This window comes from Spodoptera frugiperda, chromosome 18, assembly GCF_023101765.2.
Source record: "Spodoptera frugiperda isolate SF20-4 chromosome 18, AGI-APGP_CSIRO_Sfru_2.0, whole genome shotgun sequence".
Classification (NCBI taxonomy): Eukaryota; Metazoa; Arthropoda; class Insecta; order Lepidoptera; family Noctuidae; genus Spodoptera; species Spodoptera frugiperda.
This window is the reverse complement of record NC_064229.1, coordinates 11,463,528-11,491,307: the sequence shown is the minus strand read 5'-3', so window position 1 is coordinate 11,491,307 and position 27,780 is coordinate 11,463,528. Positions and strand designations below refer to the sequence as shown.

At 47.1% G+C, this 27,780-nt stretch overlaps 3 protein-coding genes across 7 annotated transcripts; all 3 read left to right on the top strand.

The window, feature by feature from the left end:
* The first annotated feature begins 212 nt into the window (after positions 1 to 212).
* Positions 213 to 15,641, top strand: LOC118281890 (uncharacterized). 5 transcript variants are annotated; one of them, XM_035602661.2, is made up of 8 exons: positions 213 to 420; positions 11,700 to 11,962; positions 12,759 to 12,863; positions 13,053 to 13,322; positions 13,509 to 13,711; positions 13,788 to 13,866; positions 14,123 to 14,245; positions 15,104 to 15,641. In XM_035602661.2, exons 1-8 carry the CDS (start codon positions 228 to 230, stop codon positions 15,344 to 15,346), a joined length of 1,479 nt encoding a protein of 492 aa, XP_035458554.2. In that variant the 5' UTR covers positions 213 to 227; the 3' UTR covers positions 15,347 to 15,641. The 5 variants fall into 5 exon arrangements, with proteins under 5 accessions (XP_035458554.2, XP_035458556.2, XP_035458555.2 ...); XM_050700217.1 differs by lacking the exon at positions 213 to 420 and adding an exon at positions 623 to 904; XM_050700216.1 differs by lacking the exon at positions 213 to 420 and adding an exon at positions 9,274 to 9,290.
* Positions 15,642 to 18,158: 2,517 nt separating this feature from the next.
* LOC118278081 (actin-related protein 10) lies at positions 18,159 to 22,361 on the top strand. The gene is given in 7 exon segments (XM_050700076.1): positions 18,159 to 18,565; positions 19,764 to 19,916; positions 19,987 to 20,095; positions 20,543 to 20,651; positions 20,745 to 20,888; positions 21,591 to 21,851; positions 21,854 to 22,361. Coding segments are annotated over 7 exon segments (1,134 nt in total). The 5' UTR covers positions 18,159 to 18,488; the 3' UTR covers positions 22,135 to 22,361.
* Positions 22,362 to 23,713: 1,352 nt separating this feature from the next.
* LOC118277932 (small glutamine-rich tetratricopeptide repeat-containing protein beta) lies at positions 23,714 to 25,270 on the top strand. The gene has a single exon (XM_035596954.2). It carries the CDS (start codon positions 23,854 to 23,856, stop codon positions 24,727 to 24,729), a length of 876 nt encoding a protein of 291 aa, XP_035452847.1. The 5' UTR covers positions 23,714 to 23,853; the 3' UTR covers positions 24,730 to 25,270.
* Positions 25,271 to 27,780: the final 2,510 nt, after the last annotated feature.

The window sequence follows — 27,780 nt, the reverse complement described above, 5'->3', positions numbered from 1 at the left end:
TGCTTGTGTATACTGCCGTCAACCTCTACACCTGCTGGTCGGTTAAGGATCTCAGACTTGTCTGTGTCTACATGTCTGTTTAAGTAACCGCAGTGGCAGTCTTACTGTGGAATAGTTTGTCCCCGAGCAAGGTCTCGATGGACTTTACCCGAGCTCGCACATAGCTCAGCCCGCGCTACTCGGTAGGACACTGTACTATGGTCTCCTAGCGAGGAGCGGGGAAAACCATGCAACGCCTCTGTGCTGCGGAAAACTTACAGCACAGTGAGAGGCGGGCCAGCGGGGGAGGGGAGTGGCGCGCGGGGAGGGGGGCGCTGGGCTGGCGCGGCGCCGGCGCCGGCCGCTGCGGCACTCGGTCGCGCGCGCCCGCTCCGATCACTCGCGTCCCCGGACTCCCGCGCCAGCAGCAGTGCACCTCCCGTAAGTGTCCGCCGCCCGCAGCCGCTCGGTAACGTACCCGCACACACACACACACACACACCAACACACTGCCGCTTGCATAAGTGCAGAGTTTCCGCCTTGCTCCTTATGAAACAGAAAGTGCTCGAGTCTACTCCTCGTCAGACGTCCCTGTAGCTCTGTGGCGAATTCGTCGCAGAACTGAATGTAGTGCAACATTGAAGTCCGTTGCCACACCGGGGCCGCGCCGGCGCAACCTCGCTGCCCGACATTGGGCGAGTTTCGACACAACTTCGATCTATCGCACTATCGAAACCGATTTCGCTAACATTGAGCCCCAGGCTCGCGCTCGTGCTGCCGTCGGCGCGGGCGCAGACTGACCGATGTAAACAAACAGACGGCGTGACGTCACACGCGTGCGCGTCCGTCGCGCGACTCCGCCGGCTTCCTCGTCCAAGTGGGTCACTCGAGTCACTCGACTCACTCGACTCACTCGACTCGTTATGTAAGCGACGGTTTGGTGTCCAAACGATTTCATGTCATCTTATCTAACACTTCATCAACTAAACATATACAACTTGGAAAGAAAGTAGCACGCCAGTCGCGGTCAAGGTCGTCACTTAACCGGATGACCCCGCTTCACCCCCCTCCCCCCCCCTCTCCTGCACATACTACACTACGCCTTACTTCCATCCGATCAGCAGAGGTACAATTTGTAGGAAAGCGTTTTCGATGGTCGATACTATTGTTATATTTTGTATATTATTTTGTATGTGATCCTCACCAGATGCTGTTCTTATTCTGTTTGTCGAGTGTTCCATGAGTACAAGTGTACTTCTAGCGGACGAGACTCCGACATGTAACATGTAACTTGTAGCTTGTAACATGTGTCACACGGTTGTTTTCCTTTGCTTCGAACTGTCTAGCGCTATGCTATACTAGCTTCTATCTTCTAGCTGCCGGCTTCTATCCGCGATAGATACATAAATCCCCGTTCCGTGGGAATTAGGGAGCACTCCATAACATTTTCTAAAGCCATGACATAATAGCTTATTGTATGTAATTTTATTGACATTAAAAACGCCCTGAATTTGGGTCATCGAATGACGACTCAGCAACACTACATCTAGTCTGTATACTTGCATTCAGTTTTTGAGTCGTACAATATCTGTAGACCATTACCACTTTTGATTATTGTAATAATCAATATTGGCCGAACGTCTATCTATAACATAGCAGGCGAATGAAATATGTGCACCGCGAGCTGACTGTAGCACGTGTCGCGCCCGCGGCCGCTGTACCGCTAGAAGCACTGGAACTATCGACGGAGACACGAGCTCGGCATCCGCGCACTAGTTAACGTGGGGTCAGCAGTAATGTTCTCATTTCGAGTCAGTTGTCATTGCCACTAATTATGTATCGCACAATAAATGAAGTGGAAACGAGAACAAGGATATCGAGCGCCAACCGCTGCCGCCGCGCTCTGTCGTCACCTGCTTGACATTTGCCAGCCGCGAAGGTCACGGGGGTCGCAGAGGTCGCGGAGGTCGCGGCCACTGCAGCGCCTGCATGCACGGCCCGCGCAGCGTGCACGGCCCGCGCAGCATGCACAGCCCGCGCAGCATGCACGGCCCGCGCAGCATGCACAGCCCGCGCAGCATGCACGGCCCGCCAGCCGTCAGCGCACAGGCACGGTGCAAGCAATGGAAGAGATCAGAGGCAAGTGTCCGCGGGTGCGCGCCCTTGAACTTGCTCATCCCACGCTATTGTCGCGCGCGGTGCAAATGTAAGCGCTACACGTCACGTGGCGCGCGCTCCCACTGCGAGCTGCCAAACAATGAGATTCAATGATGACAAGTAGCTACTACTGTCGTCTGTACTGATACCGGCTTCGTGTCTAACAACTGGAACAAATCGATCGCACTTTGTATAAACCGGAGGAAGGATCACCGATGTGGATCAGGTCACGCCGGACGACGGTGACGCGACCCGCAAACCACAAGTTGCGCAACATGTCGTGGGAACGTACTCGCACAGGTCACATGTCGCTCGGTTGCTCGCGTGGACCACAACAGAGCTGGGCGGTTGCAATACGGAACACAGGTCGAAGTGATAGTAGAGCACAGAGGTCGCGGGGCCACATGATCGATGAGCCAGCGTTGCACCATCCCGGCAATAGGTCCACGCGGGCTGTTACATAAACTGACCCGATATGTAACCGATACTGTGCTCTCAATGGAAGTGAAGGCGGCGGGTGCACCTCGTTGCACAACTGCCTGCAGCCCACGGGCGGAGCGGGTGCAGCAGGAGGCTGACACGAGCACGTGTCGCTGTACTGCGACGCCATGACGTGTACCGTGTTTACTTTCACGCTCTGCTAACTGCTTAGCATTCTAACGACGTAAAGTAAACAGCCAGGTAAGTGCTAACTACTGAGCACACAGCGCGACACACACACACACAGCGCGACACGCACACATACGTCGACAAGTACTTGAGATACGTTCCAGGCTTCGCTGAGAACATAACGAACTCAATGTGTCCTGGCTCTCACCGCCGCGCGCCGTGCCATTGGTTTAACAGTTTGTTGACAAGTTAGATTATATTTATACTGATACTAACTTCTGCTCGCGACTTCGTCCGCGGAAAATTAAAAAAAAATAGGGTTGTACTACCCCTAACAATTAGGGGGATGAAAAACAGATGTTGGCCGATTCTCATAGATACCGGATAAGCACAAAAAAAATCATCAAAATCGCTCAAGCCGTTTCGGAGGAGTATGGCAACGAAAACTGTGACACGAGAATTTTATATATTAGATTAACATGTATTCACTCCGACCCGGCGAGCGGTTAATCCATTTAAAGCAATATAGATGTAGGGCCTGAGCTTGTCGAGTTCTTTATGTCGGCCTACTAGTGATATGCCGCGTGATAGTGCGGGAGGCGCGGAGTGACGTCTGTAGATCTGATTCTTGGCACAATCACGCTGACTGTCACTTGAGCCGCGCGGCCGGCCCCACGACTCTACACATCCGCCAGTTTTGTCACGCTACACAAAAACAGCAAGATGTTCCGGTGTTCGTCACGTGCTGACATTGAGGCCCTCGACGTGTCATTCCCCCACTGCTCGCCCTGCCTAGGTCACACAGCTTCGTCTCAACAGTCTGGACTTCGAACCGGATGTACTCAGCACAAGTTACGAAATGAAATGCAATCTCCAAGCATGACCGGCGCGAGCAGCAGTAGCGCGAGGCAGCGCAGGCAGTAACTCGATCGCCCGACCGTCGGTTATATCACCGACCGGTCGCCGCCGGCGCCGCTCCACCAGTTGTTTTGCTCCCTGTTATCCAATTCGCTGGAGACTAATACAATTCACTTTAAAATCTTTCACTTAAATCAGAATATAATTGCGGAAGCTCAGATCGTCGCTCGTAGCCTTCAGCCAATATTGTGTGGACGGACGACATGTTACATAATGTCAATACATACGCCTCAAAACAATCAAAGTCGTTACATTAGCAGGTGTAATCAGAGCACGTAACACACGGCGTGCGCGTGTGTGTGTGTCGTGGCACAGCGTGCGCGTGTGTGTGTGTCGCGCCACAGCCTGCCAGCGCCGGCAGTGCGCCAATACTGTCGCCCGAACGTACTCATCTTCAGAGAACTGAACTCGCTTCAGTGACACAAACATACTGACAATGTAATAACGCGACCATCAGCAACCAATGACTAGCGTCTTGTTCGTTGGATCACTGGCTGCATCTGTAGCTGTGTCCGGGCTGGGGCCGCGCCGCTCTTGCATTACTTGAATATGAATAGAAATAAATGTGATTCAGTAATAGTCAGTCAGTTAAGCAACTGTATGTGTGCATGCTGTGGCTTGCGCGTGCGCCACTTTCGCCGGCGGAAGGAGGTCGCGCGCGCGCGCCGAAAGGCGAAAGGAAACGCACACAGACGCGACACTGTGCCAAACACAAACACAGACACAACTGCAAACGTCAAGTTACGTGCGCGTGCGCCAGGTTGAGGCAGACATACACACACACTCACACAGGCACGGCATACAGGCCCGAGCCCTGTACGTGTATGTGTGCGTGCCATTACATTAACACTTGGACCTTTCGCGAAAGCTTACGTAAGCACTAAGCACTAGCTAAGTCTGCGCAACAGATCGGCAAAATATTAAAACCGAAATATTTAATCAAAGCGACCGCCCGGCCGTGACCCGCGCACAAGGCCGCCTCCGCCACTACGCGCACGGTTCAGCTTTCTCAGTCCTTGTGCAATTTCTCAGCACATTTAATTTAATTACATTACTTATACAGGAAATGCAAGCCGCGTCCTCAAGTCCCATTGATTGTAATGTTCTTATGATCACCACGAACCCTATGCACCAATATAGTAACATAACCAGTTACTAGGAGTCGGCACAGACTAATGTTCCTCGCAAACTTCCGTCAATCACAATCACAAACCCAGTTTTCTTTCTTCCTTCTTTGTACTTGTACACTTAGGTTCAGACCTCGAGCTGTCACATTCATTCCGAGAGTGCATGACCTGTAGTAACCCACGCCAAGCAGAGATTACTTCCAACCTGTGTGTCCCGTCACTACACAGAGATCTATATCAATGCCAGTACCGATTCTCAGCACATCCACGTGGATCCTTCTATCATTTTCAATTTTCGTTTTTGTATATCCACATAAAAAGTTAAGTCTAATAAAATAAAAAATTGTGAGTAAAGTTATCGGAAGCCTAATTACTCTCAAAAGGCTGGCAACGCACTTGTAACGCTTCTGATGTTTCGGGTGTCCTTGGGTGGCGGCGATTGCTTACCATCAGGTGATCCGTGATCCGTCTGCTCGTTTACCGCGCCATAAAAACAAATGGCATTCGACAATGAAGAAAGGAGATTTTTTGCGGAAATTAATAAAAGAACATTTTTCAGTAGATAATAATATACAGTGCATAATAATATTTCAGTTGACTACTTCCACATATTATACACACACATACACACACCAACAACCTACAAATGGCCACTGCTGACCGAAATCTTCTTCTTAAAACGGTTGGAGCATTAATCACCACGGTTGCCAAACGGGTTGGTGATTTCATGCTTATAATTAGAAATAATAAGCCCAGGTTTCCTCACGATGTTTTCCTTCTCCATTTGTCAGTGGTGTCAGAATAATCTTTATGTGTAACTCGGAAACAATCCCATTGGTACTTGACACGTTTGGACCACGCACCCTCATGCATGAGAATCGGGCGACTTAAACGAAGGCTTCTATTATAATTCCGTATAATATTATCAGACGTATATTTGCTATTTATACAAAGAATGGCATATATCGACATAAATTGTGAAAAGTGGGTATACATTGTACAGTATTAAAGGCCAGCAACGCCTATGACTCCTCCTATGACTATGACTCCTCTGGTGTCGCGGGTGCCCATGGACGGCGCTGATCGCTTACCATCAGGTGACACGTATTTCATAAAAAAAGAGTGGCATTACGTGTCATAATGTGCACCTTTGCCTACCCCTTCGGGGATAAAGGGCGTGAAGATATATATATATATATGTATGAATGGCCGCATTTACTACATTCTCATTCTCATAAACTTCTAATGTAGATCACGCCAACAACGATGCTTAGCAAGTCCTACAAATAACAATACACGCGCGTTGATGTCTTTTATTCGGAGAGTTGAGCTATAAGAAAAAACTCGAGTTAAAATAAATATTTTTTATTTATTTATTTACTGTGTTTGTACTTGTCGTGGACTAATCGTGTTTTTATGAAAGTGGAATGTATCGGGCGTCGGTCGCGGTGTGAGAACGACTCGTTACTCCGTGCTGCGCAATCCGATCACTTCTTGTAATACTCGACTCGGCGCACAATACGCCTGCGCATGCTTGCTGCACTCACGTTTTTCATCATGCCACTGTAGTGTGGGAACTTCAAGTGTGTGGGAAGCTGATCTCGCAGTGCCGCCGATATCATAAAATATGTGTAAAATTAAATGAACCTTAAGCAAACGTTAAAACAATCAAAAATTTCATCAAATTGTTCACATGTTTTGCTAACTTGAATGCAACCTAAGTATACAATACATATTTTATTAAGGAGTAGGTTACTGCTTGGATTTATTGCTCGAAATATTTCTAGAAACGTCAGCGAACACATTCACGTGCTCGCGGTGTATACTGGCCGGGACCGTTACGTGGCTCCAGCGGCGTGCACTGACTTGTTGATTTGTTTATAATTAGACATTATTTACTTTAAGTAGTAACTCAATCTGGTTGCGACGTGTTGCAAGAGACTGGGCAGACTCCGAGTGGAAGGCACACAGAGACGTTACACGTTGCAGCCGAGCGTTGCGTGTTGCGAGCGCGTCGTTGCGTGTTGCGTCGTGTTGCCAATGCGAGCGAGTGCAGCTTTTACCGGCGACCTCGGCGCGCCGCTCACTGCTCACACTCACTAACCTTTTTGGAAATATTTTATGACAAACGTGCGTCATATTACTTTAACTGGACGCTAGCATGCAACATTACGGCGAGGTCGCAGCAATACTAGCGGCGGCATCCAACGCCCGTGCTTGTGAAACATATCGGCGCACGCGCACAGCCGCTTGCCACACCGCGCCGCTCTTATTAATAAGTTAGATGATGTATACGTGACACACGTACGTATACATGTACATAGTACGTATACATGTACATAGTACGTATACATGTACATAGTACGTATACATGCACATAGCGGGCGGAGCAGAGCGACACCAGTCAGACCATCGCGTGCTGCAGGAGTCCAGTCTACTGCTGTTCCTGTAATGATTTATAAAAGAAATCAGAAAGTCAAGCTGTCCTGTATACGTCAGACAGACTAGAAGTAAAATCGTCCTTAAAGTGGGTGACGAGAAGTATCTTGAAACGGGGATGAAGGCAACAAATAATAATGAGGTCCACTGCAGTATTACTGTGGTTGTAGACAATTAACGCGATGACGTCACGCGCAGCTGCCTTCCAGTGGGCGGCGTCGAAGGGCGCTCGAGGACGTTCACATTCTCCAGGTTTTGTGTTTTTCCTCAATGCGTCAGCCGGCGACCGGCCGGTGAAAGGGTGTTGTGCAAACTGCAACCAGTACCCGCGCCTCCCCCTCCCTCCTCTCCCAGCCCATCGACAACGCATATCGTATTGCTTATGTTGATACTGATAGGCCTAATTTTATTTGAAAATAACACTTGTGTTGAGCTCTGGGCATCGGACGTGAGTCGCTTTGTGCAACTACTGCCGGAGCAAGTAATGGCAGTTGAGCAAAGCCCCGCGCTATCGGCGACTGGAAGTTGCCCTCACCGACGTCCGGCCGACAGTTGCGCCACTGACGCGAACACTCCCGCGCTAAGGTTAAAACAACAGCTACGGAGAAGGTCATATATTAAAATATATTTCCCTGTCGACGCACGTTCACCAACACAAGGAAGTGCTCGAGCACTCGTTAACATGTTTTACAGCAAAACGTTTAAATGGCATGGAGTTGTTTACGTGAGTGCGCGGAGTGCCACTCGGAGTAACAAGTTGTGACTTCCGCGGAGTGAAGGCCTCGCCTGCAGGAGCCTCTGACCCGAGCCGCGAGATGTCGCGTGTGTTGCGTCACGCGGCGCGTAATGAGACGCGGTTACAGATAATATACTCCAACAACAACGTTACGAAAAAAGCGGCGAGCTATCAGATTGTCGCAACACACTGACACACACACGCAGATGCCGTAATAACTTCTACTGCTATGGAAATATTTCAGCGCGACTTAACCTCGTTTGTTGCGATTAAAGGCCCACAGCGTCCATATTAATTAGACACGGCCAGGTAGCAGGGGGCGCCACGTGGTCCGCTCGTGCTACAGATAGTGCTCCAGTCTCTGCGGGAGTACGAGGAGGAGGTGGTATGGGGAGCATGCACGAGGAGTGCGGGAGTGGCCAACAAACAAGGAAGTCCAGCGACTGTTCCGCTGTCCTAAACAAAGCGCAAGTTGCGCGCACGCACTGGTGCGACATCGTTACGCCACGGTCGCCCAATTCTTCGGAGGCGCATAGAACAATCGTCACTTTCGCTAACATTACGTGCGGGCACGGAACTAGACAGTGAGCGCGCACAATGCCGGCGTTACACACAACATATGTAATTGCAGCCATTACTCGGGACTCCCGAGCCTGCGCACGCGCACTTTACTCAGATGCCGTATTCCGTTACAAAAGTAAAGTTATGTATGTCGACAGACAACGCGACATACGTATACATACATATATACAGCACGCTATGTATGTCTGTCACTTGCACTAGAGTAAAATCAAAACTTTAATGCATCTGCAGTGTACAGAGTGCTGTATAATATGCGCCGACTGTGCGTCCACAGTGCATCTACTACTACTCGGTGCTCAAGGCGCGGGTATCACACACAATACTTTGAAAATATGTTTAATATACTACGATTTGTTTTTTTTTTTTTCGTTTGCGTAAGATTGTAGGAGACGCGAGAGATATGCGCGCGCGCATTACATCACGCGCTAGGAACTAATTACAATAGCAGCGAGCACACGGTAGTGTCGGACACTCAGCAACGTGCTGTTGATGTAATTACGTATACAGCCGACACCCGTACTACCGCCGCCACTGCCGCACGCTGTGTCGCGCGACAGGCCGGAGTAGGCCCACGCGACGGTTGCGACACCGTCACTGCGACGTCGCTCGGCATAATGCCGCGAAGATTATCGGTAATGGCGCACATTACAGGTAATGCGCGAGTTAGGCGCACGCGCACGATACATAAGGCGCGCCGCCGCCACGGGCCGCCACTCGCCGCGCCGCCACCCGCCCGCCAATAGGTATGTCTCACACTACACATCTCGTAGCCGCCTCGTAGCCGTGCGCCTACGCGCTACGCGCTACGAGACTACGCGCCACCCGCGTACTGTGACACATGTGACTACGTATCAACTTTACATGTTATGTAAATAGTATTGATTCGAAAAAATGAAGATTGTGTAAAAGTGTTGGATTGTTGTTGTTTTATTTGTCAATAGTACTCATTATACATATATAGATGATGTTTGTTAACATATTATTTGCATAATAGGTTTTCGTCACTAAAATAAAACACCGACACACGTAACACAGTCAAGAACGGACCTGTTACAAAGCCTGCTCACGCTGCACGGGGACACGTGCTGAGCAGTGCTGGCGGTGAGACACGAACATCCTCAATTACCTATCAATTGATATAATTGCCGGCTGCTCTCTGTTTGCAAACAATGAGCACGTGCGCACGCGCAGCCCTCCCACGAATCGATTTGTTTGAGTCTACTCCGGCCTTGATCTGATATTAAATTACATGAAATGTATTGAAACCGTCGACTGTGAAACTACACATAAATTAACAATTACAAATTGACCGTGAGGTCATGACTAAACATTCTAATAAACCGTTCAATGCAATCAAACATTATGGACTAGCTTCTGTCCGCGGCTTCGTCCGCATGCAATACAATTGTGGACTTGTGCTCTCCGCACGTGAGCGTGAAATCCTTCGATCAGTTTCTTTTGCTGCGCTCTGTGTACAGAGATGGGATTGGGGAAGCCGAGCATCCTGCCGCGGCCGGTGACTGGCCGGACTGTCTCGTTGCACGCTGTGCCGGATATTGGCTGCGGTTGCAGCAGCGCCTGCGCAACCGTTGCCTCACCAATCACCAGTCAGCGCTCAGCGCGCGGCAGATCATGATTTAGTTAGGCTCAACGGCCGGCGCGGGGCCACCTGGCTGAGTCATATTTATAAAAAAAAATTAAAATTTACTGCGTGATTTGTATTCTTTTTATATGATTGTTTACAAATATACATTATTTTGTTACCAACCATATGTGCAGTACAAAATTAAAACTAAACGTCGGTACTAGGGAAGTGGCTGTACCACAGAGATCATGTGTCTGCCGTCAGTCACCAACACGTGGGACTCTACCTCAATTTAGTATTTTGCTCAAAGTTGACTCTGTTGCGAGAACAGCATGGTGTACTACATATACTATGTATTTATACTATATACATGTAGCATGGTGACTGATTTGCATAATTTAAAGAGTTGATTGAGCAAGTTCGACCACCGCTTACGAAATTTAATATCGTTCATTTCAAATTCAAATGTTGCCTTACGGAGAGACGTGACCTAATAAATAAATACAACGACACTTCACTGACCGAGCTGCACACACACACGCGCGTGTGTATGTGTGTGTGTGTGTTACATGCACATATTGTACGTCCCGGTATAAGGTCGGGGTACATCGGCGGCTGCCAGCAATTTAAGAGAATGGACAGAAACATACATGTAATTACAATGATACGTTCAAACTGCTCAAGCACTTACGACATAATTGCATACTAGAGATTAGCTAATTTGCTGGTTACGTGTTACATACAATGTACAGCATTACGGCAGATAGCCGCCATTAGTAGTGGCGACACTGATTGGCTCCGGCAGTGTGTGCTGCCTGCGCCTGCGCCGCGCTCACCTTAACCTCGAGCAAATGAATTGGTCGCTCGAGTTCTGACCGTCGGCCACTGACTGTGTGTTGCAATCTCCACCGCGGCGGAGTGATGCTTCGCGGCTCCGCCGGCGATAAGGACGTGCCCTCGCCGCGTCCTCACTAAACATTATAATATATCCTCTTACCACCACTACGGTAACCAAAATACAATAATTAAAAAATAGGCCGTATGATAATATTATGTTAAATTGGTGAGAATCTCGTGAGGCAATCGCCAGCACGCACAGGTGCACGCACGAGCGCACGCACCGTGCTCACTGCACAATCGCTACATGTTGCAGTCCTGCACCTGCGACGGTCCACGTTCTGTCGAGAGGTGTATTGCCCGACTACTGGAAAATGATGAGACACAACATATAGCACACAGTACACACATATTGTCGAGTTGTCAAACTGTAACAAAGGCCGCAGTCACCGTTGGCGCAATCCTCCGCGGGCTGCACACACTAACACATCACAAACACACACACACACACACACACACACACACACACGTACGTGCGGGTGCCGACAAGTGCTCAAATCATTGTTTTATTGAGATCAATCGACAGCTTCCACTCCACAACTGATGGAGAAGCTTACAATAAACAAAATGAATTTAGTACTTGTGATGAGTTGTTTGTGATGCTAATGAGTGCATCATTCCCATTGAATGCAAGCAGCGTGCGATGTAACCAAACAACGCGCCGTTGCAGGTCCCAACAAAGTTAGCAACGTTGAGAACGAGCAGGCAGTGTGGTGTCAGTCGCAGTCAGCACGAGATCCAGACACAGCACGCAGCATGAGGAGCTCCCTGTACCTGGTGGCGCTGTGTGCGCTGGTGGCGGCCCGCGCCGCGCCCGCGCCCGACGCGGCGCCCGACGCGGCGCCCGAGCCCGCGCCGCAGCCCGCCGCCGCCGCCGCGGCTGACGACAGACCAGAGATCATCGAGATCATCGCGCCCGCCGCCAGTGCGCAGGTACCACGGCCGCCAAACCCTATCCATTTCAGTGTTGTTCATCCTTCGCGTTTAGTTTTTTCGATTACTTCAGCATATCTGGTCCGATTTGTATGATGCTTTTTGTTTGTGTTCAGTAGGGTATACTTTCAAGTTGGTACTGTTACCACCTCGTGACCATCTGATGATGAGGTCCTAGTGAAGTCGAGGGCAACCCTCAAGTTATAAGCACTTATCATGTTTATTATGACAATTTCATAAAGCATTTAACCATTTACGTCTAAAGATCAACATTTCATGTCAATGAGCTGAAGATGGAAGGTACAACAACTCCTCAAGGATTACGAGTTCCAAAAATATCTGACGAAAGTATACTTACTACTACTACTACTTATGGATCAAGAATAGTATTCTTTGAGTCGGTGCACAATCTCATGCCACAGTATAACTTACCGAAATAGGTATTACTTCGGTTTTAATCTAATTTTAATTAAAAGTACTTGGGGCGTCATCTTAGAAACTATCAGTGGGAAGGCAATACAATGAAGAATACCTAATATTATTTTGGTTTAAGCTTTTTAGTTTATAATTACTTACTTACCTACATAGAACATTGAATATAACTCGTCTCTTAAATAATAGTCGAACGAGACAAGTGGCGGCAAGGGTCAGCGTCGCGTGGCCCTAATCACCTCTATCAATAAATAATTACGTAATTGCCTCGCGATGTATTAGGAGGCCGCGGCACGGTCCCGCCGCACGCGACCGGCGCGCCGCGCGCTGCTCGCAGCCTCCACTCAGCCGCTGTTTGTTACAGGAGACGCTGGCGACGCTGAACCTCGGCGCGCCCGGCTCCGAGCTCAGCGAGAGGAACAAGAGGACCATCGGCATCCTGCGCCAGCTGTTCCCCTCTCTAACGCAGGTAGGTCTCGCAGAGTGCGGCCCACTAACCTCTAGTACTTGCATTCCCTGACAGTGACAGCAGCTGGTGTCGCCCCCGGACGGCGCGCTCGCAGGAGGAGCCGCGCGCCTGCCTTGTCTCTTGGACGTGGCCGCGAACTGTTGTGTGTTGTAGTCGCTGCGGCGACGCTAAGGGCCGTGTATGTTCTAGATAATCGAACAGAAGGTACAGCAACTAACGAGCATGGTGCTGCAAACGTTCGGGCCCGTGGTACTGCGCCTGTTCCTCGGCAACCGGAACGGCGGCGGCAACACCGGCGGCGGCACCGTCGAACTAGACGATGACGACGACGACGATGACGATGACGACGAGCCCGCCAGCAGCACCAGCAGCGCCGGCCCGAGCAGCACGAGCAGCACGAGCGCGCCGCTCACCAGCGCGCCCAGCACGCGGCGCCGGCGCGCACTGTTCTTCCTGCCGGTATGAGGTCCGCATGCGCACTCTCAGCCTGCCCGCGGACGGCAGTGCGGGCGCGCGCAGACCGCGCGCCTCCATCGTCATCGTCATCGCATCGCCATCGTCACCTCACGCATGGACACGTCACGGCCACACTAACGATCACCCGCCACCCTGCCACCGCGCGCTCTGACCACCCTGCTCTTACAGAACGCGCTGGCTGAGGAGAACCAGCTCCTGTCCGGCGCCGAGTCGCAGCAAGCCGAGGTGCGCGTCGCGTTCGGCGAAGGCCAGGCGGACCAGCAGGTGGCCGCCAGCGACGACCAGCAGACCGCTGCGCAGACCAACGCGGCCAGCATCGACGAGATCACACTCGACGACGCGGACAACAGCGAAGAAAACAGAAATAAGAGGTGAGCCGCGGCCATGCCGGCATGCAGGGTGTGCCACACCCAGTGGTAGATCGTGCTGACACGCCAACTGTTCCAGGTTCCTGAGCTTCGGTGGAAGCGCGGGCGCCGGCGCGTCCGGAGGCGGCTCGGGCAACTTCCTCTTCGACATCGTCAGGGTAAGAGTCTCACATGTCTTCAATAACAGTTTCCCTCATACATGACTCACATGGTCTACATACTCGTACACCGACATGTTTTGATAGTTTCTGAATCTTGTTAAACATTTACTGGACGAACACACGAAACGTGTGGCAAGCGTGTGCTAGTGATGGATTCGGCGGTGCGACCACCGAGCGACCACCGAGCGCCCACTGAGCGACCACTGAGCACTAGTCGCGTAACAGTTGCGAGTGAGCAGATTTGATTTTGCAGCGCGCTCCCGAGGCGATGGCCCGCGCGGCCGGCACGGCGTTCCGTCTGTTCGCGGGCACGGACTCGCTAAACGTGGGCCTGACCGCCTCGCACACGGCCACCCTGGACCCTAACGACCCTCAAGTATACACACACATTGTGCATGTAGTTAGCGCACAGTGACCAGGCTGCGACTCGTAGACTAGCGCTGAACTAGAACTCACCACGAGACACGACGCATACCTCTCGCCTCCTGCACCTTAGGAACCACTAACTTGTATTGTGTACCCACCTAACCGCAGTACCAACTAGACTAACCCGTAGCTGTAGTGTCGTAAGTAGCAAGTAAAGTACGCGTACGTAAGCAGTCGTATACAATTTGTTCGCTTGCACACGTTGCGGCGGCGCGGCGCACAGAGTACCTACTGAAGTTCTGCGCCATCGCATTAGGATTCCTACTACAACATTACTACTACAACATTCAAAACCACGGATTACTATAGCAATAGTAGTAAAGTAGTATTTGTCGATACTCGATAGCGACGATGACGTCAAAATGTTAACACTAGAGGCGCTGCAATCGATTTAATAATATGTACAATATGTATTTGCGTGAAGCTGACGGTAGAACTACTGCTGACTGCTAGTAGACGTCAATTATTATGAAACTTGTTTCAATAATTTATTCAAACTGCGGGCGAGACACGATGGTTTGCAGAGTACACTGACACGGTCACGGTAAGTTAGGTGTTGCGGGTTTGACGCCCAGCTCGTGTCAATATATATAACAAGATTATAAAAATGTTATATACAAATATTTAGTGGATCTGTTGCCTAATTCTAGAAAGAACGTTCTTCTACACAGCTTCATCACGCCATTCAGTACTCGCTACGTATAAACTGTTTTCGTATACATCACCTGCCTGGAGTAATAACTTGTAGATCACATACAAATTGCGAGACAAACTGCAGGCGGCTGACTGACGCCCCGTTGTGTTACAGCTAGTGGCGGGCTCGTCCTCGGGCTCCTCCAGCGGCGACGCCGGCGCGTCTGCCGACGGAGACGACGCCGGCGCCGCCAAGGGCGACAACCTGACCGAAGGAGTGCCCGGCCCCATCACGAGGCTGTTCATCATCGCCAACCGCGGTATCGCCAACCTCATTCAGGACCTGATCCTCCGGATCGCCCAGACCTCCGAGAGGATAGTCAACTTCAAGGCGCGACTGATCACCTCCATCATTTAATGCGCGCGCATGTAGATCAATATTTTAGTGTAGGTAGTAGTGTAGAGGCCAGCGGCAGAGGTCGCTGTGCCACAGAGTGCGCCGCGCGCGCGTGACGTCACGCCCGGGCGGCGTGACGCCACGGCGCGAGAGTGCGGCGCACGCGGGGCGGCGGCGTGGCGCGGCCCGCGGACCGCCCGGCGCCGCCGCCGTTCCTGCTCAAGCTTTTTTATACCGCAATATTCTTGATTCGTTTTTACGTTTGTAAATATGTATTATAGCGGAATTTGTATAAAATAAATAAATAGTTAAATTATTGTCATCTTTCACTTTTGTTATATTTTAGAGCAATCCTTCCCCAATCCCCAAATGCCCCAAATTAAAATTACATGGGTTAAGTAACCAAAAGGTTTGTTATCAAAATCGTTACTAATGCACGCTACATTTAACAGTACAGTTTCTATTCTTGATTCGATTCAGTAGAAACAGTACAGTTCAACTGTTTGCTCTGCACACTGCGGTATAACTGCACAGTTAAATCGTGCAATATGTGGCGTGCATACGTTGATAAGTAATCATTTGTCTCTCAGTTCGGCAGCTACTTGAATATTGTGTAGTTTTGGGTAGTTCTGTATAAACCTAGTACCTAATGTAACACCATGCCAGAGTATCAGTTTGCACCATCAAGGCCACAAGACAGGTACAAAATAAATATTACTAAATCAATTATTAGGTACACAATTTCGTATTTGTAATAACTAATTATGTATACCATTTAAGCTGCTAAAGTAATGTTTAGCCCTTATTTCTTATAATGTAAGAGTAATTTTGAATTATCAGTATCTTGTATATGATACAGTCATTGTGATTAAGTAGTTATTACACATCAAGACTGGCCATTGTATGGAAAAGCCAAATTCACTAGACATTGTAATAAATTAATCACCATATCTGGACATTATTCATATTGAACTGAACTCAGAGGGTCCAGAGGGATTTAAACTTCACAAACACCACTGTTACTGCACTCACATATTTATTATTACCGCTAGGGGGTTTGTTTGTACTCGCCCGGCGTCAAATTGACGCCGAACCTAACTAAATTGAGATAACGAAACCATAGCGCGATCTATTTCGATTTTACTGCCATCTATTGAGCGTTGTGACAACTCGAGTAATAATAATAATTTTAACATATAATAATATGTAGAACGCGCTATGATTCCGTTACTGCTCCCAACACATATTTTAATACAATAGCGCGTCAAAGTTAGACAAAGTAATAATACATGTGTATGTCATAAGAGCCTTACTTGTAAGAATAAATAACACTTATGGCTTGGTTCATTAATGTCAGTTCCTTTTAAAACTCTGTGTTTTTAATTTATAGCCCGTGAAGGTATCCTTTCACTTGTGCATAATGTTCTGTCCTAATATAACGATTTTGGCATCATTTGTTTTGGTATAAAGGACCCGTGAAGGTATCCTTTCACTTGTGCATAATGTTCTGTCCTAATATAACGATTTTGGCATCATTTGTTTTGGTATAAAGGACATTACCTATTTTGGTCCAATTTCGAAAGACGTGGTTCGTTCCTCCTCCTTAGTTAGCATGACTGCTTCGCAAAAGGTGGAGACGGCATCCCAGTCCTTCTCGCTCAATCATACTCAGGAGGTAGCGAAATTCACATAGCGTGCAAGACAACGTTACTTTCGGTACGAAAGTAAGACAGATAAGAAATGCGCGGCGACGGCTCCGCTACTTGGGCGCCGAGCCTAATGCGGCAGGCAACTCGGGCGCTGCTCACGTCCCAGAGGCCATCCGGGCGATCCGTGGATATCGCACGATCTTCGGGGAGGCGGCGAACCTTCTTCCCGGATAACCAGCATAGGATCTGGAGCCGAAAGTGCTCCTGCGCGTCTTCAGTTTGCGCAGTGATGTGCGTCGTCGCAGATTAGTGCGTGGTGGGACGAGGTCCGGCGCGATCTCATAACGAAATGGCAGACACGACTGTCACTACCGAGGGCTCCTCTTGACCGCCTGCCATAGATGCTTATTAGAAATGGAATGGCCTTTCGATAGGTATCTGTTTCTGATAGGGTGGGAGGAAACGTCTAGATGTAGTCGGCGATATAACCGGATGCCACAGTCATCGTAGGATACGATCTCCGGCCATCGTAAGCACAGGCCTTGGGTGAGGCGGAAAGCAGTGTCAGACTATTACTGATTATCCAAGTCTTCAAAGATATTATATAAAATTGCTAGTTAATGTGATTAATTTTCTGTCAATTATCACTTTATCTAAATTGAGTAGACATTATATATTATGGCTAGACAGTATATATGTTACAGCCAAAGTAATAAAGCTGGATATTAATATTATACTACATATTATATTAACTAGCAATTTTATATAATATCTTCGAAGACTTGGATAATGTAATAAAACGAGCAGCATGCAAGCAAGTATGCAGTAGGCAGGGTTTCTGTGATGGCTCCGGCCTTGCGGGCCTCTGGCAGTCCCACGCGTGCAGACAGCTAGATTCTGGATGTCGAATCCAGAATCTATGGTTTAGATAAAGTACTACATATTATAAAGTACCATTCTGTGCATGGAGAATTTTCAAGTCTCCTTCATTCTTTTTTTCAAGCGTGTATGCCGTGTATGCACATGTAATGGCGTAACGATGAACAGAGGTACTGCGCACGAATCATGCACAACACCGCTCCGCTCGTGCTGTTTCCATTGCTAAGCTCCTCTCCGCTTCACTCCGCGTCAGTGGAAACACACCCTTACTGTCAAAAGCGTATTTGTCAAAATTAAATGTCATTTGTCATTATTGTCAACGTCAAATCAAACAAACATTGCACATCGCGTTTTATTGTAGAGCAGACTTTAGCAAACTTATTAATTTATCTACCAACAGACGCCTACCAACCTTACTTATATTTGCAGTGCCTGACTGCAAATATAATTTTATCAAGTTGCAGCAGTCAAGTCGCCGGCATGGTGGCGGCTGTTTTCTTGTGGCGGTGGAAGTGAACATTCTTATGAGGTGATTCAGTGACTGCTGGTGTTGCTGACTGTTGGTCACTAGTAGTGTTGGTCCACATGACTTGGACTGAAACATTCAACACAAGTGCTACAAACAGGCAGTAGACATGGCGCTGTACGAGGGGATAGCGCTGATACAAGAGAAGCAAGCTGTCGTGTTGGACCTCGGCACTGACTACACAAAGTGAGTACGGCGATGATAGACCGGCCGAATTTAAACACTACATAACGTTCACACTTTTACAAAAGCTCTAAAATATAATGTATAACTTAGATAATATGTATACAATAATTCATAATTAAGTTGTGGTTACTGTATGTTCAGAAATGCTGATCACAGTTATTTAATTATTTGCACGTATGATGACAAAACTCAATGTACAGCGTAGCCCGTACAGTTACTGAGTACATGAACAGAGGTACTGCGCACGAATCATGCTGTAGCCTGTTGTAACCAGCTCAAATTAGTTATTAAGTATGTTTCTCGGACAGTGGAACAAATAATGTAACCCACAGGATATGTAATAAAAGAATCTATTCTGTTATATATCAATTGTTGGTAGCTGAAATAAACAACTTTTTGAAAATTAGTAAGTTGCAAAAATATGACAATGAGAATGTCATAATTTAATAAAATTCTAAACTCACCTCACTATTGAGAATATCCTTGTGTTCTTGTGTTATACTTATTTGAATAAATTGTTATGGAACTGAAAATGTTTGTTAATTGTTTTTGTTTAATTTGTTCTATTGCCGAGTAATAGTAGCTGATAAGAAAAGTCCACTCTTGTACAAAGTCAAAAAATAAAATACATTGATATCTCTGTTCATTTTTTGTTTGTTGGCCAGGGCACAGGGTCCATGAAACTAACATTGTTGTAACGTGTTTTGCAATTTACAGCTTGATATTGGTTAGTATGATGATAAAATACATATTCGCAATAGTGAAATGTATGTATTCACACAATATGGTAGTTCAGTACTAGTCAAATTCAATACTTTTATCAAAATGTCACAAACATTACTTTTCTATGAATTTTTTAGGAGATTGATGTCATAATTTTTTTGTGTTAAATAGTATACTTACTTCTTTAAAATTAGCTAGAAAAATTAAATATCTAAATATGTTCAATTTAATGAATGAAAGTACGATTATTTTGGAATATTTTATTACACTTAAATATCAAAATAATTTATTTTTGACCTAGGAAACTACCCAATTATAAATGTTGTAACTACAAACATTACTCTGTAACTTACAGAAGTTGTACAACATCAAGTTTTACCAAAATGGTACATTGTGGAACACTATAACATTGTGTTCACTAATTTGTAGAGTTTTGGGGAATGTGTTGAAGTAGTGTTGTTGTTCATTTGTGCAGGTTCGGGTTCACAGGCGAGGCGGCGCCGCGCTGCATCGTGCGCTCGGAGTTCTGGTGCCCGGCCACGCGGCGCTACCGGCGCCTGCACGACTACAGCTCGGCCGCCGAGCTCTACGACAACCTCGTGCACATGCTGCACCAGCTCTACTTCAGGTCTGCTGGCCGCGTCACTCGGCTCCTACTGCAACACTACCGCTTGTCTTACATGAAAATATTCCCACAGGCATGTGCTGGTCAACCCCAAAGAACGTAAAGTTGTAGTGGTGGAGTCTCTGCTTACCCCCACCCTGTTTCGGGAGACGCTGGCTAAAGTGCTCTTCATACATTATGAGGTAATTATACAATCTTATTGTAATAATAATAATTGTTAATCTTGGAGGACTAAGGAGGAGGCCTTTGTTCAGCAGTGTATGTCTCTCGACTGATGATGATGATGGTTTTGTTGCAATATTTTTGTTTTTTTTTTCTTTTAATCCTTTATTATTTTAGAAGTTCTTTACATATAATTAATTTATAATTATTGTAAAAACATGCTACATGGATGCAGATGAAAATGTAATTAATTAAAATAATGATTTTAACAGACACAAAATAATTCTCACAAAAAAATGGTAGATAAGTCACTGTAATGTAAAATGTATATTTTTCTGATAACTGTGTTCCATTTGAATGTGACTTCTGGTGTTCCTGAAGGCACATTTAGAATGTCTTCTGCATAATATATGTATACATATATTATATCATAATGTTTGGTATGTAACAGTGATGAGTGTGTGTAGGTGTCGGGCGTGGTGTGGGCCGACAGTCCGCGCCTGTGCGCGCTGACGCTGGGCGCGCCCGCCGTGCTCGTCGTCAGCATCGGCGCGAAAGACATAGAAGTTGCCGCAGGTAAACTCCATTACTTTGGAATTTTACTAGATCGCATAAACTTGTTGCTAAAGTTGAGCAACAACCTAAACATTGTATGGGTCGTGTCGGCAGTGGTGCACTCGTGCGTGGTCCTGCACGCGCTGCAGTCGCAGCCGCTGGGCGCGCGCGCCGTGCACGCCGAGCTGGCGCGTCTGCTGGACGAGCACAACGGGGGGCCGCTGCAGCTGGACGACCAGGTCATCGAGGACATCAAAGGTATTCATAGCGCAGTCCATTTCAATCGCGACAAGTGTGGGAGAGTCATACTTCAGCACGAATGAACCGGCTCCACCGGAGTAATACCACGGCCTCACAGAAAACAGACATGAAACAACGCTTGCGTTGTGTGAGTTAGCTTACCGGAGGCTCAATTACTCTCCCCAATCTTCCCAATCCCCGATTCCCCAACAACCCTTAAATTCCTAACCAAAAAGCCAGCTAAACTCTTGTAACACCTCTCGCTACTAACTTGCGACGTCGATTGCTTACCTTAAGGTGATCTGTCCGCTCGTTTTAGTATGGGAGCCCACGATGCTAAATTTGGATTTACTCGAGTGTCGTAGGGAGCTACTTATTGGATTTTGATCATATGGTGATAGAAAGAAAAAATGGTTTACATAGGTACATTACCCTTCAGAACTTTACGGAACTTCTTAATGGTTTTGTTTTTTTGTTGAATTTTTTTTAAACGCACTTCTTTTATTATGCTTTCGGCTTCTCTTCCCTTAATCTGATGAAACTGACTGGGTTTAGTTTACATTTATTTTCATTTTTTATTCCCCCGTCTAATCATATCGGGTATATGGTGGGTATATTCATCATGACACTAGGTACTCCCCATATGTTAATCTGACGCTTATTGGCTTCTACCATAAAAAAAATGGGAACCGTTTGAAAGGCATCGCCCTTCGTTCCCAGTGAAGACGTGTTTCGTGACGACGCGGGAGCGCGCGGCGCAGTGGGCGACGGACCGTCCGCCGGCGGCGGCGCGCGACGTGCGCTACGGCCGCGTCACGGTGCCGGGGCGCGCGCGCGAGCTGGCGGCCGAGGTGATGTTCCAGCGCGACCACGAGCTGGCGTCGCTGGCGGACGCCGTGCTGCAGTGCGTGGCGGCGTGCCCGCGCGACGTGCGCCGCGCGCTGGCCGCCGGCGTGCTGGTCACGGGCGGCGGCGCGGCGCTGCCGGGCTGCGCGCGCGCCTCAAGGCCGAGCTGCTGCACCTGCTGACGCAGCCGCCGTACTGCGACACGCTGCACGTGCGCGAGTTCAAGTTCCACGCGGCGCCGGCGCCGAACAACGCGGTGGCGTGGCTGGGCGGCGCCGTGCTGGGCGCGGGCGAGGCGGGCGCGGGCCGCGTGCTGGCGCGCGAGCAGTACGCGCGCGAGCCGCGCCTGCGGGACTGGGTCTGTCTGCTCGACAACACGCCGCCCGCGCACCCGCACCGCGCCTACCTCGACATATAGCGACAGTAGCCGACATATAGCCGACATGTAGTCGACATATAGCCGACATATAGGCGACATGTACCCGACGTCTGCTGCTTTAGTGTATTAATACTCAAACACAGTTGATAATGTTTGTGTAACCCTGTTGCAGGAACTATTGTTCCAACTCGCACGAGCATCTTTAATATTGTCTTAATATTTCCACTAAGATGAACATTAAATTAAAAAATAAATATTTATTGTTACTTAAGTCTAAATTCTTACAATAACAACTTACGAGTTTTTATTTATTTATTATAAAAATAATGTATTAAAAAAGTCTTTCTTTGTGCTTCTCAACTTATAGAAGGCGGAAAACTAACCGATCACCTGATGGCAAGCAATCGACGCCGTTAGGACACCCACAAAACCAGAGGAGTTCTAAGTCCATTGCTGTCCTGAGTCTGAGACTCAGTCCCTTCTGTCAAACCGCAGGACTTGGCTATCTCACGTGGCATGCGGTATTTTTAATAATTGCAATAAAGCATAATATGATATTGGAATGAATATTGGTATGTAACCGCTTCTGAAGTATACAACCTTGGTCCTTGTATTCATTTATAATTCATGGAAGAATTGCAGCTAATAAAAAACATAACTAACAATGAGCCGACGTTTGGCCTCTATCTCGCCTGATGGTAAGTGATGATGCGGCCTACGATGGAGCACGTCTGCCCATAACTACTTATCGTTTGTAAACCGTGATAACATAATAATAATAAATAAATAATCGAAGACCCACTGGCAAAAAAATATAGTTTGCTATTTTAAAAGATGTTATAAAGTTATACAATAAGCAGACAATATGAATGTAAGTAGTGGCATAGCGAGCCTTGGCCCCCGGACAAAAATTTGTTTTGGACGGGGGATAGTAATCATCCTATGACTTGCTTCCGCACGTAATTTCTGCTTGCACGCACAACGAGTGCATCAGAAGTAACGCTGCAACTTACAGAAGGAAGATCGACTGCGTTAAATTTTGCGGGTTGTCTTGAAGCACGACCGTATGATGAAATATAAGAGTTCAGTTTGGCCAAGACTAAGCGTTGCAATAAGATCCCATTTCCCATACCGCTTAATACTTACACATTAACATAATTTTACTATCAACTAAATTAAATTTACCCACGACTAGAAGAAGACACCCGTTCACGGGTATGACGTATGTGTCAGCAATTGGTCCGGTTAACCATTTTGTTGGTAAAGGAAAAACCCAACACAGCGCCACTGACTATAGGACGTTTAAGTGTGCATGACGCCTCAGCCCTTGTTGCATCAGCCCACGCGACAAGGGCTGAGTGCAACAAGAAGTCCAAGTCGTAGACTCCAGCAGAGCTTACAGAAGCCAAATTTGTTCCAAGGAACATTCCTCGCCCATCTTCAACTTTCCATCAATAATAATATTTTTGGTAAAACAACAGACGGAAAAGTTGTTTTTATTTTTTATATTCCAGAACTTCGAATCATAGACAATAATAGATTCATTTTTGTAACACCAGCACTACGATTTGACGAACGTCACAAATTATTGTCTATGTTTTTTATGTCATGACTGTCATTTTCATTTTGTCAACTGTCAGATTGTCTTAATTTGTCTTTTTGTCATCATCATAGGTTGAAAAATCTAAAAATACTAGAAATTACCAATCGTTTCTTATACTAACAGGTTTTTACCAACAATAGCCTAGTTCCTGCATCATGTCGGATATAAAAATAGTAGCAGCGAGTATTGTAAACTTTTTAAAACGACAGCTAGAAGGCGACTCGCTCAGCGTGGACTCGCGCGAGAGCGTCGAAGTCGGCGTGCAGTGCATCGAGACCGCATTTGAGCTGGGCCCTGAGGATGCCGCTCGAGGTGTCGACCTGCTGCAGCTCGTCCGTGCGCAGGTGCGTCCTACGTCGCTCGCGGCGCCGCCTACACGCTCTGAGGCTGAGAAGCTTAAAAATGAAGGTAATGAGTTTATGAAGAGTGACCGCCATCAAGAGGCATTAGAGAAATACACACGCGCCATCGAGCTGGACCCAACCAATCCCGTGTACTTCTGTAACCGTGCTGCCGCACACTTCAAGCTCGGAGACAACGAAGGCGCTGTGGCCGACTGCACAGCCGCACTGACCCTGCAACCAGACTACAGCAAGGCGCACAGTCGCCTCGGCCTGGCGCTCACGGCTTTGGAGCGACACCGCGAGGCTCGCGCGGCCTACGCCCGCGCCGTGCAACTGGAGCCTGAGAACGAGTCATATCGCCAGAACCTGCGCCTCGCTGACGAGCAGCTGGCGGCGCACGGCGAGCGACCGCCACTAGATCTGGGCGGGCTCCTCCAGAATCCAGCTCTGTTAAATATGGCCACTGAAATGTTGGCAGACCCCAACATGCAGAATCTTATTTCTGGGCTCATGAGTGGCGCCGGCGGCGCGGGCGGCGGCGGCGGCCAGGCCGGCGGCGCGGGGGGCATGTCCGCGCTGCTGGAGGCGGGACAGGCGCTGGCGCAGCACATGCAGGCTGCCAACCCCGAGCTGGTGGAGCAGCTGCGTCGCCAGGTGCGTCCGCCCGGCCCCAACCCACCGCAGTGAGGCCACGCACTTTGCTCCTTGCATGTTATTCCTTGGGGAAGATTGTTTAATCTTTTAAGATGTAATATAATTTTATTTTATTCACATTTACTGATTATGGAAATGAGTTCATGAACTTTTATGTTTACTAGAAGATACTGTGCCTACACTTGGCTGAGGACTCACTTGTAACAATGGATAGTCTCGCACGCTGTACCTCGTGTGTTGATTGATATGGGTTCTAGTTTGTGAGGACATAGCTACCAATGCAGGCACATGCTACCAAACATTACAATATGCATTTATTCTCTGTCAATGACAGCAAATAGGTACTTATCAAAATGGAAGTTATGTCACTGAATCGTTAGTTAGACTTAAATTGTATAAAGTGAATCCTGTAGAGGGTAAAATGCATGGAGGCCATGCTCTTATAATGTAAAATAATATAATATGTGTGGAATGTTAAATGAGAGGGAAGCATCAAGAGTTTATCTCCGTTTAGCCCAAATTATTAAAAGCTAAGGTTTCAAGATTGGTATTGTTAATAAATTTATTTAAATAACATTGGTTTTTTCCTGTCACAGGGTCACTGGATGGTCTTAGATCTCTTGTTATGTACAAGTTTTTCGCCGCTGACGTGACGACGTGTACGACGGCGAATTAACTGTAGATTTTCACGGCGAAAAACCGTGTGTACAAGAGGTCTTAGTTACTGTTCCGTTACCCAGCAATATGTCAATTTACTATGGTATACATATAAGAATATTGTTCAAAAACATGTTTTTACAGACAGGGTCAGACATAACAACCAGTCAACCAGTTGTCAACAAGTAATCATTTATACTAATTAACTGTAGGGTGATATAAAAATAATTGATCAAACATGATCAATATCAACATCACTCAAAAAACTAGTACTTACCTATACATAAATACTTATTAAGTTAAACGGTTTAATGACCCCTATTCTACCAATCCAGCCCCTTCGTTTGATATCCACAATGGAGGTAGTTGTAGAAATTTTATTGTATTCTATTGTACATCCAGTTACCAAATATCAGATCGGTTTGTCGTCCGTGAGTAAAATTCCAATTACTAAAGACCCAATCAAACAGAAGGCCTAGGTACTCTAATTCAACGAAAAACTAATGTAATCTATAAGTTTCGTCCGAAACTTCGCAAATTTCGTACTAAAATTCTATTTATTGCGAACTTTCGTGAACAAAAATGAACGAATGAAATGAAGATAAATAAATAAATAGGTTTTGATTTGAAATTAAAAATAATACGTTATTTTAAGTAATTTAATTAGTAAATCAATGAAACCTACGGCCAAAGATTAAACGAAACTTCGCATCCGAGAACCGGAGTAGCCCTCCAGGTCAAGATAAACAAACCAAAAATGAATATTTGGCCACAAAAAAGAATGCTCACTACGTAGTGCGGTCGTCACTATCTAGCGAAGATGCACCTTCACTGACCATGGAATCGAACCCTGCGGCCACTCGATCAATGCGAGATTGTCTTTTACTTAAATACCCATGGTCTAGCTAGAAGTACGTAAATAGGTACCTACTTGAGTTTTTTTTTTGTAATACAATAATGATAATTTTGTCATAGTCCTAGTGAATCCATAAGACATACAATTTCTGGTTGTGGTCGTTTGGCTAATAGTGAATATTTGCATAGACATAATCAGGTGGCCAAGATTATCCACCAGCAACTTGCTTTGCACTATCAACTTGTTGAGTTTGAGGTCCATAAGACAAGTACACCCAGTTCTTGAAAACGGCCATATCACGTTGTACTGGGATCGGTCTATCATCACTGATATGGACTATTGTATAAACCTGATATAGTGGTGATAGACCGACAAACGCCACGATGATAATCGATGTCGCCATCCATGACGAACTCGTGCTGAGAAAGATAAACAAATATCTTGATTCGGCTCACGAAGTTGTCGACATGTGGAATGTGGATTCGGCTATCGTTGTGCCGATAGTCGTGTCGGCCAACGGATTAATACCCAACAGTCTCGACAACCACCTTAGGAGGCTGGGTGTTCTGGCTTTCTGAAAATCCTCAGTCCGGAGTTCGAAGAGGGATACCATTCATTAGGTAACGTACCTACGGGTGAAAACATAGACCGATGTTTGGAAGGCCGGGCGCTGCATTGTAATCACAACTCATCAAAGTATTTTCAAACTAAGAAATCATTTAGGTATAAACAAAGCTTTATCGATAACACAAATAGTAGTCCGTACGGGAATCGAACCCGCGACACTTCGGCAACAGACAGCTGCGTAACGAGCAGTCAGTTGCCCAGCCACTATGTTGATCGTGCAGGTGTTGAAAGCTTGTTGATACTTTAATAGGCTGGGCCTTGTCGTGGGTTCCGAAATACTTACGCTGTTGCACACGATTGGTCAGGAAAATGATGAGTTTTCTATATTTTGAATTTTTGAAGGAGCATTTTGATCAGAACAGCTAAAGTATGGAAAACTGGTATAATCTTGGTGTCTTCGAGGCTAAAGTGAAAAAGAAAGCCGCATTCATCACTGAGGTGCCACTAGACGAGATGGCGGCCAAACGTCGACCCATTTCCAAAATAAACTTTTAGTTAACTATTTATACTATGCTTATGCACAAGTTTTACGGAAGAACGTTCCCCAGCAACCGCACGCATCTCTATATTCGAGTCAGCAGGCAGTTAGTGTGGCCCCTCGCAGTTGACGCCAAGCTTCAAACCCAGAAGCTCAAGAAAAGGTAAAATGAATGTATGCGGTTAGCAACGGACTGCATGTGTCAATGTTACTCGACTCTAGTAAAACCTGCACACATACGTAATTGCAATATCGACTCCGCACGACATTGTGGACACCTCATATCAATCAGGAATACGACTGTAGGACGATGTATATAAATTGATGATACATGCAATTGAATATCGAGTAGGAGCGTGTGGGCGCTGTGCGGCAGTCTGGTGGATGTCAGCCTAAGTTTACCTACCTAAAAGTAAAATATAAAAGTTCGGTGTGAAGGCGGTGTCTTATTGTATTGAAATAAAAC